Genomic DNA, 14,116 nt, shown 5'->3' with positions numbered 1-14,116 from the left:
TCTGTCACAGAGATCTCTACGTTCTACCTTCTAAGCACTTTACGAGGGGTCCTCTTCTCTCCACCCCCACCACCCAGCCCCTGCTCCAGGCCACCCCCACCTCTCTCACTATCGCTGCAGCTTCCTAACGGGCCTCCCAGTCTCTACGCTCATTCCCTCTTGCACCCCTGCAACAGCCGCCCTAGAAAGGTATTTCGGATGGAAATTTCTCCATCTTCCCGCCTGGCTGAAAGCCTCTGTGCATTCAACACAGAAGTCCACGCTCCTTACACAAGTCTACGACGCTGCGCACCACCTGGCCCGGCCCACTTGGCTCTCCACCACTGGCCTTCTCAAGTTCCGGAGTCCCAGAGCCCCTCCCTGAGCTGGGACGGGCGAAAAGGTTCTGCAGGACCGTGCGGGGCGCGCCTCGGACGGGTCGGAGGGCGTCCTGCAGTGACTGGCCGGTGATCTCCGGCCCTGCCAATCTCAGAGAGGGGCAGGGTCTGTCTGATGGTCTAGGCCAATCCTAGAGCGGGGGCGGGGCTGGGGGCGGGACTCCGGGCTCCCCTGCTGGCCCGGGCTTTCCGGCCTCCCATACCTAAGTGCCCGGCCGCCACCGCACACCGCACCTGCGAGCCAGCAACCTCGCGCAGCTCTCGGCGCAATGGACCCGGCGTTGGCCGCGCAGATAAGCGAGGTGGTGGCGGAGAAGATGCTCCAGTACCGGCGAGACGAGTCAGGATGGAAGATTTGCCGGGAAGGCGTGAGTGAGGAGCTGGGCAGGAAGGGGTCGAGGGGGCCTTTGCTCCCTGGGGCCGGGGTTCCAGAAGCCCCCAGGCTGCTCTCTCCTGGAGGTTTTCTGCGTTCCATCCTCCGGAGCTAGACTGAGGAGGAGATCGCACTGGGGGTTGTTTCCTTAAAAAATTATCGAGTCTGTTTTTGCACACAAGGCCCCCCCCCCGGGAGATAAGTATCTGTCCCTTTCTTTGAAAGACTTGGCCAAGGTCACCTGGCTGGTAAATGGTTAGGATGGAACCGGAAGCACCAGGCTCCAAAGCCTTTACTCCTTTCCTCAGAGCAGGAGCCCCTCTGCCTTCCCGGGAAGGTGGCAGAGGGGTGGTGCTGGTCACTGGACACTTAGGATTTTTAACAAACAGACATAAATTGCCCGAGGAAACAAGATGCATGGTGATTTTTAAGGTGGTTTGAAAACTCCCCAGTGCTCTTCCAGTCAGCCACATAAGATCCCTTTGTCCATCACATCCTCCTGGGGGCAGCTTTGTCCTGGACCAGTCCCCACTCTGCTACATGTCAGTTGGGTACCTTGGAGATTTGCATCTCTTGGGGCTCTCGACTTTTCTTCGGTAAAACAGGGGATTGGGCCTGGTGATCTCCCAAGGGCCCTTCTAGCTCTAAAATTTTGCGATTCTGTGCCTTTTGACAGAACGGAGTTTCAGTTTCCTGGAGGCCGTCTGTGGAGTTTCCAGGGAACCTGTAAGTGCACCCCTTGTTCAAAGCTTGTCAAAGGTGCCACACCTTTCCTGCTGTTTCTGTGGGTTTGCTTCCTAAGAGACTCTAGTCAACCCTAGCACCTGGAATCAACTTGCCAGTTACCTTCCAGAAAAGTTTCCGTGTTTAACTACATCATTTCCTCAAACTATATTCTTATGAAATCTTGCCTTCCGTCCATTCCTGCAGGCCTGAGGGGAGGTGGGCTGGTAAATGTCAGCCCCTTCTCTGCAAGGCTGTCTGAAAGAACAGTGACAGACGTGACTTCTAGTCCTTATATGTCATCCCAGGATAAACAAGTTTGACGCCTTGGGGTCACATTCCTCTTTGTGCTCCAGGTACCGAGGAGAAGGCATTGTGAATGGGACACCAGAGCAGGTGTGGGACTGTGTGAAGCCACTTGCTGGGACCCTACGAGATAAGTGGGATGAGAATGTGAACAGTTTTGAAATTATCGAAAGCATCACTGATGTAAGTCTTTCTAAGCACTGTTATCCCTAGACAGTAACCTGACTCTGTTCCCTCTGCGGGGGGTCAGTGACACCTTTAGGCAAGAGGAGTACACTGTGAGCCCCTGAAGCCCAGCAAACAGGTTGCCCACTGCTTGACACTCAAACCCAGCCTCGGCCCAGGTACAGGTAGGTAACAATGAGACCCAGAGAGGTAGAGCTGCCCTAAACAGAGCTGAGAGAACATAGCAGTGGATGATGAAGGCAGGAGTGCAGAGTGAACATTAGCGCTGAGGATGCTGAGCAGTGCCTGGATTGGAAACATCCGCTCTAGTTTGAAATATTGCCCGTTACTGGGACCATGGTAATGAATTGAGTCCTGGCCAAAGAGTCAGGATTCTCTGCCAGCTGTAACGCTGTGCCAGGCGGCAGATGCTGGATGACAGTTGCTCCATTGGTAAAATGTGTGGTATCTACTCTAGCGCTGCCCAGGAGAACTTTCCGCTATGATGGAAATATGCTCCAACAGCACTGTTCAATACGGTGGCCACTAGCCCCACGTGGCCATAGAGCATTTGAAAGGTGTCTAGTTTGAAGAAATAAATTGTTCATTTTACTTAATTTTCATGACTCGACGTAAATTTAAATAGCCACATGGAACTAGTGGCTACCGTATTGGACAACAAAGATCTAGTTTGTCCTGCCCTGGGATCCGCTGTAGTATTAAGTATCCACCTCCTTTTGATTATAGAAGTTAAGGAGAAAAAACAACACAAAACATAGCCAAAACGAATTAAGAAGTTGCCCTGGGGAAATGTTGCCGGCTTTTTGTAATTTGAATGGTGCCTTGATTTTGACATCTGTGGACATGGTACCCTCTTGGGTGTTTCTGTAGATGGTGCTGTGAAACCTCAAGCCATAGTTCTTTACTGGTCAGTCCGTAGGACCCAAGTGTTCTTAACCTTGACCAAGAATTCACATCTCAGTTCATTATCACAAATGATGTCAGTGTTTCCTGAAGGGTGGGGCACCTAATGTTGGGGCACTAGGTGATTCAGTGTATTAGGTCTTTAACAGTCAAAGCTGAAACTGAATCACACATAGGGAGGTCACCCCGTTTCAAATCTTCAATCTCTCTGATAACTTGAAGGGAAAAGTCTGGGATAGGTGCTAATGTGCCTTTGACACCTGTTTAACACTTGCGAATCTCCATTATAAAAAACAGACAGCTGGCCTCAGGCTCAGAATTAGAACCCAAAAATCCCTTGTGTGTGTGTATATATATATATATATATATATATATATATATATATATGTTTGCAGTTGTCTTTTATTTATGCCAAGTGGTACCTTTTTTTCATTTCCAGTAGTTAAATAGCCTCCTTTTTAAAATAAGTTTAACTTTTAAAAAGTGAGCACATTTAGATAAAAATATTAAGTGAATAACAGGATAGGTGCTACCAGAGATAGGAAAAAATTGTGAAGATAGTATACAAATAATTATACACAAATGCTTGAAGTTGAGGAAACATGGGTTAATGCCCTTTGAAACGTAATGGAAATGTAATAACAGAATGACAGCATGATTTTGACAAATCTCAAATATCCTAATTCTAAGATTGATAGATAGTAGATGGATGGGTGGATGGATGAGATACAGAGCCCTGCCACAAGTTTGTGGCAGTTGTAACACGTGCTGCCGCTTTCAGCATTTCTTACCAATATGTCCTCTTCATCGTGTTCTCCAGACACTCTCTTTCAGGATTGATGCGTTTTGTAGCAATAATCAGGAGTGGAAGCTGTATAGTTACTTTTTTAAAAATCTCATCACTTCTGCCATTCCTAACTACAAACTACTAGAATTCAGAAAAGGCAAAATTACCTTGTTTCTAGCAACAAGCTTTGGCCTTTAAAAAGAATATATGCTTTAAGAGAGGGGAAAACATGGAAATTCTAACTGCAGTGTGCAGTGCCTTGGTTAAATATTGAAATCAGCGTCCCTCAGTGTCCCTTTGGCCCCCTGGAGGATTTTACACCCTAGGACAGTGTATGATTGGAAGATTCCAGATGGCTGGGGTATGTGGCACCTTTTTCAAGTGGGAAAGGGAAACCTGCATGAAGGTGCAGGCTGTTCTCAGGCAGGTCATTCTAGGAGGATGGAGGATGAGCCATCTGGAAACTGATTCCCAGTGCTCCCAGAGCCCACTGGAAAGTTCTCAAGTGCCCCCAGAGATTGCATGCCCACCTGGAAGACTCATACCCAGGGTCAGAGTTTTCTCAGCAACACACGGTGCCCCTAGTCTTAATAGCCAAAGAGGCAAGAGACCTTCTCGCCTGCTCCCCAGAGGTCTCCCCAGGACTGTCCTATCCTCGGGCCTGACCTGTACCTTGTGACCTTGAAAGGACTGGGGTCCTGCTGGAGGAGGGGAATCGTGGGATAAAGCATGGGGTGGGTTTGAAGGGCCCTTGGCTTGTAAAGTGGGAGGATGGACTTGGTGGGATATTCTGAGATGGAGTGCAGTTCAAGGGGTGCTACCTCCCAGGGCTGGGGCTGGGAGAAACCAGAAAGCTGCCCAGGACACACATTTAAGGAGGCACTGCTCTCAGGGTTAGGCAAGTACCCGGTCGGCCTTAGGAAGGAATGGCCTCTCTTGCCTCATCCTACTCCTGGCCCTATTCAGGCCTCATCTCTACCCTGAGCTTTGTGGTGAAGTCCTTCATCTCTCCAAGCCTCAGTTTCCTCACCTGTGAAATGGGTTCGTGAAACCTATTTCTCAGTTGCAAAGGACGACTGAGAGCTTTGTCCAGCCAGGCTCTTACTACGTGCTCAATTAATGGCAACTCTCATGATCTTTTGAGACATAAGCTCAGAGTGGTCCTGATTGGCCATGGGCAGCCCATGTCACAACCCTGGATTCTACGAGCTGGGTGTGTTGCCATGACCCTTGGCACGTCCAGGAAAGTTCATTCTAGACCCTCCAGGTCACAGCACCACCCTGCTGTCAGTGCTATTCCCATTTTCCAGACCCTGGGGTATTGGGACAGGGTGGATGAGCTCCGAGTCGAGTTGGGGCGGGGAGCGGATGCACAGCCATCAGACGCAGCTGGATCCCCCTTTGCTCTGACAGACACAGTGCGTCAGCAGAACCACCACCCCCTCGGCCGTCATGAAGCTCATCTCTCCCAGAGACTTTGTGGACCTGGTGCTGGTCAAGACGTATGAGGATGGGACCATCAGTTCCAACGGTGAGTGACGGCAGGGCTGCTGCAAAGCCTTCGTGGGATGCTGGGCTCTGTCTCCTCCACACCCGCCCAGCTCTTCAAGGAAAGCCGACCAGCTGGAAATCCCTGGAGCACTCACAGCCTGGGTCCTTTTTTCTGTGCCAGCCTCCCCTTGTCAGGTTTGGGGAGCTTCTGTGCCAGGGAGGTCTGAGGTGGGAGAGTCCACACACTAGTAATTTTAGTTATAAATCGCAGATTTCGTCAGCACCCCGTTTTCATCCCTGCTGAGGTGCATAGTTTGTACCCTAGACATGCGGGGTACGGTTTGGCTTCAGGGAACCCCAGGGTGCAGTGATTCCCTGCACCCACGGAGCACCATCCCGAGAGGGCTGTGGGGCTGTCCGCTCCCCTCCTTCCCACGAGGAGCAGAGTTCCTGCCTCTGCACTTTTGATGGTGCGTCCCGCTGAAAGCCACAGCGCCTGCCACTCCTCTGACTCTTCCACATGGGGGTAGATTGTGTGTCCATCCACACCTCTCGCGGCTGCGATTTGAGAGGGGTCCCTTCGTTCTCCTGTCCCCAGGCCTCATAGTCTGAAATGTTTTCTCTAATATTCCAGCAGGCTTGGGGAAGCTGTGGACATGAGTGTGTGTGTGTGCGTGCGCACGAGTATGTGTGAACGTGAGTGTGAGGGACAGGGGGTTGGCAGTAGGAAGAGCTCAGGGCCAAGTGGCAGGGTCGTCCTCGGACGCCTGGGCTCCAGATGACTGGTCTGTACCCACCGTGGGTGCCCGGTAAGGCCCTTCAGTGGCAGTGGCCCAACTGCCCGAAGTTGTAGCTCACTGAGCGTCTTTCTCTGTCTTCCAGCTACCAGTGTGGAGCATCTGTTATGTCCCCCAAAGCCAGGTTATGTGAGAGGATTTAACCATCCTTGTGGTTGCTTCTGTGGACCTCTGCCAGGGTAAGGATAACCTCTTGGATTGAATGATGTGCCCAGACCTAACTGTGGCTTCACTGAGGACATTCTACTCAATGGCAACATTAATGATGATTTGCAGTAATAAAAATGCCTCGCCACTCTGTAGGCCTTGATGTTACAGAACCCTATACACACACATTGGTGACGTAACACGCCAAGGTTCTAGGCACGTGGGAAAGAATTGTGGGCAAGTGTCATTATTTCTGATGTGGGGAACCCTCCCTCCGGCCCCAGGCAAGCTGAGCAAATGTCACGGTGCCGTTTAGCAAATGAGGAAACTGAGGCTCGGGGAAGTTAGGTGGTCTATGCAGGCTCACAGGCTGGCCATGGGGGCCCTGGGCACCCAGTCTTCTCCTCCATGTTCTGAGTGCTCTCCACCAGCCTGGAGCAGGCAAGAGCTTAGCTGTCCTCACCCCGAATCCCACACGGTGCTCCTCACCCCTCACCGAGGAATGGGGTGGAGATGCTCGGGGCTAAAGGGCGATTCTCAGAGCACACCGTGAGTCAGCCCCAGAACTGAGCTCAGAAATGGTTCTGTCCCTATTTTCTCGCAGGTCATGGCCAGGTTCTTTTTGGGTTTTGGGTTTTTTGGTTTTGGCCTCACCGAGCAGCGTGCGGGATCTTAGTTCCCTGACCAGGGATCGAACCCACGCCCCTTGCAGTGGAAGCGTGGAGTCTTAACCGCTGGGCCACCAGGGCCAGGTTTTTACCAGGAGCTTTCTGTGTAATAATAACCCAAAGGTCACTGGTTTATCCTGGGAACCACTCAAGTTGACAAAGAAAGAAACTGTACCTGAGGGTCTGTCCCTGTCACCCTGCAACCCACAGACAGACACCAGCAGGGGAAACATCGATGCTGTCACTGCACAATCCCAGGAGAAGGGTTTCGGTGCTATAGCATTGTACTGAAAACCCACATCCCACACGTCCACGTAACGCTTCTGACTAAGCTGGCTTTTCAGACATCTTGTGGCAGACTTCTGTTAAACGTAGCAAAACTTTATGAGTTTGAAAATAATAGCATAGCTGCAGTCCAACACAGCTCCCCTCACCATGCGCACACACGCGCACACACACACACACGCGCGCGCGCACAGAGGAATTTTCAGAATAAGAGTCAGCGCACCTTCCCCTTAGGGGCTGAATTCTATGGATATCTTCCTTGGGGAGAACATACAATTTGATGAGTATCATTATGCCTCGTTCCAGATGGCAAGAGTTGATTGCACAGACTTTGTAGCTGGGTCACTTAGAGCCAAAACCCAGCTAGTGTGGAGGTGTTTTTCTTAAGACATTTTAAAAACATTTTTTATTATATATGTTACAAATATTTCTTCCCAATATGTTATATATATATATATATATATATTTCTTGTTGTTTTATCTTTTGGCCACACCGCATAGCATGCGAGGTCTTAGTTCCCCGACCAGGGATGGAACCTGCCTCCGCTGCAGTGGAAGCGTGGGGTCTTAACCCCTGGACCACCAGGGGAGTCCCTAGTGTGGAGGTTTTGAGTCAGCTCGCTTGAAAGCATTTTATGTGGACCTGAAACCTGTGACTGTGATGGTTCCCATCACTCTATGAATATAGGCCTGTTCTAGGCGCTATGGATTCAAGAAGTGATACTAATCGTGACAGGAACAGCAGCAAATGTTTATACATCACTCCTGTGTGTCAGGCACTCTTCTTTATATTTTATAATTTAACTCATTTTTATTCTTATAACAATTCTAAGGTACTGTTATTACCTTCATTTTTTATATGAGGACTCTGGGCACAGAGAGGTTATGTAACTTACTCAAGATCACACAGCCAGGAGCTGGTCAAGCTATAGCATCTGACTCCAAAATCTATGCTCTTAATCTAGATATTGACCCTTCAAAACAGATAAGCCTTCTTGGAACTTAGATTCTAGTGGGAGCAGGGTAGACAGACAAAACACAAGCACCATAATTATATCAGATGTACACGCTTGTAATGATCAGATTTTAAATGATTTGGAGAAAACTGAAACCAGATAAAGGTGCCGGGGAGGGATGGGGGAGCTAGACCAAAGGCCCCCCTGATAGGACGTTTGACCAAAGCACAGCACAGGGAGCCTTGGGGATGGAAGGGGGCTGGGGGGACTGCGTTCCTGGCGGAGGGATAAGCAGGTCCAAAGTCCCTGAGGTGGGGGCAGGCAAGGGGCATTGAGGGAATGGCAAGGAGGCCATTGTGCCAGATGGCAGTGAGCAGGGGGAAAGGCAAGGAGATCCCGTCACCGAGGGAGCAGGGCCCACATCTTGGAGTCGTGGGCGCTGTCCTCGGAATCGAATGGGGAGCTGGCGGGGAGTCTGGAGCAGTATGTGCCCTGAGCTGGGTGTCCAGTGCTGTGATGCCTCTGGAGTGGGCGAGGTTGTGAGCCAGAGCAAGGGGACTAATTAGAGGTGAGGGATGGTGGCGCCTGAGTCGAGTGGCTGCAGCGGACAGGGCAGAGCTGTCGGGTTCTGGTTGTTCTGCAGGCGGGGGGGCTGGTGTTTGTAGCAGGGGTAGCGTAGTCACGTCGTGAATGCAGCCCTGCTCTGTGCCCAGCGAGTCTGCTGAGTGCTCTGCACGTGTTAGCTCACGGATCCTTACAACAAGGACCAGTGGTGGACGCCGTTATCTAGCCCAGCCTTCTCCATGGGGAGACCAGGTGATTCCAGCATCTCTCTGAGCCCCCCTTTGCCAGCTCTGTTAATGATGTCCAAGCGAGAAACACTCTTCACCGTGACACTCTGTAAGGTACCGAGTTTGCCTCTTCCACCCGGCCTGTTGCGTGTTTACCTCCTCCCAAGCCCCGTCTTCACCCGGAGGAAAGCATGGTCACTGGGCAGACTTTCTCCCTCACCTGTTCAGGCCAAAGAGGACAGCACTGAGAAGTACGAGGGCTTGAGTGAGCCTGGAGAGGAGGAACAGAGAGAAGAGAGAAGGTCCCAGCAAAGGTGGAGGGGCTGGGGGTTGGTGAGCAAGGAATAGAGTCCGATGATGCTGAGGCTTTGGGATGGAAGGCAGTCTGTGCCCCCCCCCGCCCCGCCCCGAGTTCAGGCTCTGTGCAGAGAAGGCACGAGCAGAGGAGAGAAGCCTGCCCAGCCAGCACCGTCCTGCACTGTCATTCATCTGCTGGTCCCCGGCCCTGTCTGTGCATCTGGGAGGGAGGGCAAGGTTCTAAAGGCTCTCCACTTCTCAGCCCTTGACCTCCAGGATGTCAGGAAACATTTGATGGGCAGGTGCAATGCTCCGTGGGGTTCCTGTTGAGACTCTGAGGCTGCTGACAGCTCCATTCAAATGAAACGCCAAATGGTCTCCGCAAAGCCCGTGCCTTTGTTGTCCTGGCAATTGGGAAGTTTGTGACACTGAAGACCCCTTGTCCCTACCAAGTTGGGTCCCATCTCCTCCCGTGCGCGCCCCTCACTGAATCTGACTCTCGCTGGTGGGCTTCACTGCCTTGTGCCCCTGAGCATGAGGCCACTGCGTGTGCAGCCCAGGGAGGTCCGCTGAGTTGCTAGGTTGGTGAGCGGACCCCGCCTCTCGACTTCGGCACAGGTCTGTGCCACGTTCCGTGTTGTGGCCTCCCTCGGGGCTTCTGCCACCCACAGCCAAAGCCCCTTCACACGGGCGCGAGTTACGCGTCAGGTCTCTAAGTCAGCCCTTCTCACGCTTTTGGTCTGAGGCTCCATTCCACTCTTCAGTATTATTCAGGGCATCAAAGGGCTTCTGTTCATGTGGATTATATCCATCAGTATTTACTATACTTGAAATTAAAACTGGGATATTTAAAAAACATTTATTTTAAAATAATGAGAATACGTGTATCATATGTTCCCATAAATATTTTTGTGAAAAGTAACCATATTTTTCAAAAGAGGAGAAAAGTAGTGAAGAGTGGCCCTGTTTGACATTTGGGGAAATCTCTTTAATGTCAGGTTTAACAGAAGCTCATATCTGCTTCTGCATTCAGTCTGTTGTGATATCACACCTCATGTGGCCTCTGGAAACCTCCCCCGGAAGCTGTTGACAGCTCCATTCAAATAAAATGCTCAGTGGTCTCCACGAAGCCCATGCCCTCATGGTCCTGGCCAAGAGAAAATTCGTGAGAGTGAAGTACACGCTGAGAGAATGGGAGTGAAAAAGGCAAATCACATCTTAGTGTTGTGACGAAAATAGCTCTGACCTTGCAGACCCCTTGAAAGGGTGTCAGGAGCCCCCAGGAGCTGCCAGACCATTTGGAGAACCGCTGCCCTCAATGGACAGAGTGCAGCATTGTGTCTGTTCCTCCCAGGACCCGGTACAGGAGTGACTTCTCTGAAAGCCTTTGCCGAGTGAGTCGGGCACAGGGAACGAATGACCTTCCTGGGCTGGAAGTGGGGGGTCGTCCTCGCGCAACGGCCTGGCGGGGCCATGGAAGCATCCACGAGAGGACCCGCTTCCATCCTGAAAAGAAGCAGGTCCAGAGGGATGCCCTGGGCAGTGAACCCAGCGAAACCCCTGGGTCTGGACCGTTCCCCTGGGCGGGCTCTCTGCTCCAGACGCATAACAGCCCTGGCCTTGCTTTCACAGGGAGCCCAACAAGACCAGTCTGGTCACGTTCTTCCAGACCGACCTCAGCGGTTACCTTCCGCAGGGCGTGGTGGACTCCTTCTTTCCCCGCAGCATGGCCGGGTTTTACGCCAACCTCCAGAAAGCAGTGAAGAAATTCTACGGCTGACATCCTGGCTGGTGGGCCGAGAACTGCCATGACTCAGCGGAGCTGCCATTGTTGGGACGCAGCTGGAGAGCCTGGGAGAACACGGGCTCCAGTGGAACCGCTCTACCTTTGGAACCCACCAATGACCAGACATCAGCCAGAGGCAGCCCTGGCCCCTCCTGCGCCTCCTTCCACTTGGGTGGGGCTGCCATTTCCCAAGCACCCCTCCTCCAGCAGGGTGGACCCCCAAGGCCCCGGCCACCGGACAGGGACTCTGCCCGGGCACCGTGCGATGCTCGCGGGTCCAAAGCCTTTCTGTGCCGATCGCTCTCAGAGACCACGTCTCCCCGTTTGTTGAGAAGAATCACCATCAATCCCGAAAACCTGGCCCAGCCCCTTGGTAGCATTCGAGCTCTCAGTCCTGTGCCACAGATCCCCGGATGTGCCAGACTTTCCCCCTTAAAAGACGTCAGCTTGGCAAAATGATGCTTAAAAAATGAGTTAAGCATTCAGGAGAAAACACTTTCAATACTCCTTTTGTTGTCTCTTCTGTTCAAATCATTTTTCTCTCTTTTTCCCCTGCATGAGTTAGCTTTCAGGCGCCCCAGGGAAACCAGGCCGTTTGAATCTGCCCAGGCAGCGCTCTGGAATTGATTCTGGGCTCAGGGCACCTACAAGGGGAACTTGGAGGAGAGCCTCCTCTCCCCTGGGCATTTGCCGGTTCTTGTGTTCTGTTATAGAAGATGGAACAGGAGTCCTCTGGCCTCCAGGACCTGGTGAGCCCATACTGCTGTCAGCGGGAAGGACAGAAGAGCAGATGCCCCACCCCCAGCAGTGCTGGCTAAAATCCCCCCCAGGCCCTGCTGGAAGATGAAACGACCCCGAACGGGCTATGCCCAGCCCGGTGCATCGTCGGAACCAGGGAGCACGGCCTTGCCACCTGGAAGGGGCTTCACAGCCACACGACTCCCTGTCCTTCTCTCCGGTCAGGGCCACACAGTCCTGTGTGGAATCCTCCAACATTCCCTCACGAGCTCCTCCATGGGCCCACCAACTTGCTGGTGAGGGAGGCCCACGTGTGTTTGACCAGAGTGCCCTCGTATTGCAGTTTCTCAGGTTACCAGCACCCTGTGCAGAAAATTTCCAGAGTCCTCAGCCTTTGCGCCTCCAGATGGAAAACGTTCTCCTCGTATCAGAGTATCTTGCTTCCCCCCTTTGAGTCCTGGGGTGCCTGTCTTCTGAATGTGCCGAGGTCTGAGCAAGCTTTAAAACGTGAAAGCTCAGTGTCAGGGGTTAGAAAGCCTTCTTTCTGGGCTCTAATGCAGCTGCAGATCCCACAATCATGCCATGAAGATCATCCCCCAACTCCCTCTTCTCTCAAGAAATCTTCACAGGACTCTCCCGTTGCAGAGCACAGGCTCCGGACGCGCAGGCTCAGCGGCCATGGCTCACGGGCCCAGCCGCTCCGCGGCATGTGGGATGTTCCCGGACCGGGGCACGAACCCGTGTCCCCTGCATCGGCAGGCGGACTCTCAACCACTGCGCCACCAGGGAAGCCCTCCAGGACTCTTATATGTACTTAGATTTCATTCATTCATTCGCCAAGTACTTAATGGGTCCTTACCTTGTGCCAGACGTCATTCGGTATCAACTCATCACAATTTGATCTCCCAAACCCAGCCAATTCTGGGCACGCCAGCCCAGGAGACCCAGGAAGGTGGTGGTTGTACCAAGATGGAGCCACCTGTGCTGCCCCATCTGGCCAGGAGGGGAGGTCAGCCTCCCAAGAACACGTCTCACTGGGCCCACTGCATGGACTGCACCTGCACTGCTCCTACGTGCATCTGCTGGCAGTGGGTCAAACTGGTTTGAGCACTGGACCGAGTCAGAAAACGTGCAAGTGGTCCCATCCCTGCCAGTTAGAAATGATGCCCTCGGACAGTCACTTAACACTCCTGTGCTTTGGCTTCCTGTCTTTAAAGAAAATCTGGGGACATGAATACCAGTCCTGGGGTAGCCTGCTTAAGAGTCCCTGCAGATGAGATGATGATGGTGAATCAGTGAGATGCTGTACAAAGCCCGGAACGAGGGCTGCCTGGGAGAGACTCTTGGATGGACTCATTTCCCTGGAGAGTTAAAGTAGATCCGGGATTGTTGTTTGTGTGTTTGCGGTGTTGGGGATGACTGGAATCATTGTTTGCAAAGGCACTGTTTTCTCTGCCTGCTGTCAGCTCTGAAGAAGGTGGCCAAGGCGCACTAAACCTCACCTGTAAACTGCAGCATCGTGACGCTCAAATGGATGAGCTTTTGTTTTAAGACCTTCTTGCTGATTCTTTTTTTTTTTTTTAATAAATTTATTTATTTATTTCTTGGCTGTGTCGGGTCTTCGTTGCTGCACCCAGGCTTTCTGTAATTGCAGCGAGCGTTGTGGTGCGGGGGCTTCTCGTTGCGGTGCCTTCTCTTGTTGCAGAGCACGGGCTCTAGGCACACAGGCTTCAGTAGTTGCAGCGTGCGGGCTTCAGTAGTTGTGGCGCACGGGCTTAGTTGCTCCGCGGCATGTGGGATCTTCCCGGACCAGGGCTCAAACCCATGTCCCCTGCATTGGCAGGCGGATTCTTAAACCACTGCACCAGCAGGGAAGTCCCTTTCTTGCTGATTCTTGATTTGAAACTGGAAAGCTGGCAGTGGCAGCGTCCTCAGTGGTTCTATTTGAGCTGGCGGAGAAGGGGGTCTTCAGAGACAGAGGGGTTCCTGGGAGGGCCTGGGCGCACCCTGGCTGCATGTGAGTCCTCATACAGCCTCACTCACTCACTTGATTCATCTGAGCTCCCAAGGAGGCACTCTCCGTGCCCCAGGCCCATGGCTGGCACTGCACTCATCCTTGTCACCACCTCCCAGTCCTGATGGAAAGACTCTCCTTCCCCAGGCTGGTCCACCTTCATCACCTGGCTGCTTGATAAGACTCAAAACAATAACCCGATTATAGGAAACATGACTGTGTGCAGACGTGAGATTGCGGGGGTGAGGGGTGTGCCCGCTGAATCCCATGGCCTGGGTGCCCAGCCCTGGACAGGCACACAGTAAGATCCGGTAGGGTGGATGTTGAATGGGGTCATACCTTTCATTGTCAGACCATGTTCAAAGTCAGCATTTCTCTTAAATCTAAGGAGCTGACGCAAATGGTCATCTCCAAGTTCTTGTCTCCTCTAGAGCTCGACACAGATGACTCTGAGCACATAATTTCTCAGGCAGAATAGGGCACTGGGCTGG

General features: G+C 52.3%; 1 protein-coding gene across 1 annotated transcript; it reads left to right on the top strand.

Moving 5' to 3' along the window:
* Positions 1 to 582: 582 nt before the first annotated feature.
* STARD5 (StAR related lipid transfer domain containing 5) lies at positions 583 to 12,336 on the top strand. Its single transcript, XM_027089197.1, has 6 exons — positions 583 to 745; positions 1,427 to 1,476; positions 1,830 to 1,962; positions 5,069 to 5,186; positions 6,029 to 6,122; positions 10,720 to 12,336. The coding sequence occupies exons 1-6, from the start codon at positions 647 to 649 to the stop codon at positions 10,865 to 10,867; spliced, it is 642 nt and encodes a 213-aa protein (XP_026944998.1). The 5' UTR covers positions 583 to 646; the 3' UTR covers positions 10,868 to 12,336.
* The last annotated feature ends 1,780 nt before the right edge of the window (positions 12,337 to 14,116 follow it).

The sequence above is a fragment of the Aethalodelphis obliquidens genome, unplaced genomic scaffold, assembly GCF_003676395.1.
Source record: "Aethalodelphis obliquidens isolate GAN/ISIS:26980383/991018 unplaced genomic scaffold, ASM367639v1 scaffold65, whole genome shotgun sequence".
NCBI lineage: Eukaryota > Metazoa > Chordata > Mammalia > Artiodactyla > Delphinidae > Aethalodelphis > Aethalodelphis obliquidens.
This window is presented reverse-complemented; position numbering and strand designations above follow the sequence as displayed.

Excerpts from the sequence above, each read along its gene's own strand:
- STARD5 (XM_027089197.1), top strand. The coding sequence starts at position 647 with ATGGACCCGGCGTTGGCCGCGCAGATAAGCGAGGTGGTGGCGGAGAAG. Across the intron at positions 1,963-5,068 it reads TTATCGAAAGCATCACTGAT|ACACAGTGCGTCAGCAGAAC; the intron begins GTAAGTCTTTCT and ends TTGCTCTGACAG. Across the intron at positions 5,187-6,028 it reads TGGGACCATCAGTTCCAACG|CTACCAGTGTGGAGCATCTG; the intron begins GTGAGTGACGGC and ends TCTGTCTTCCAG.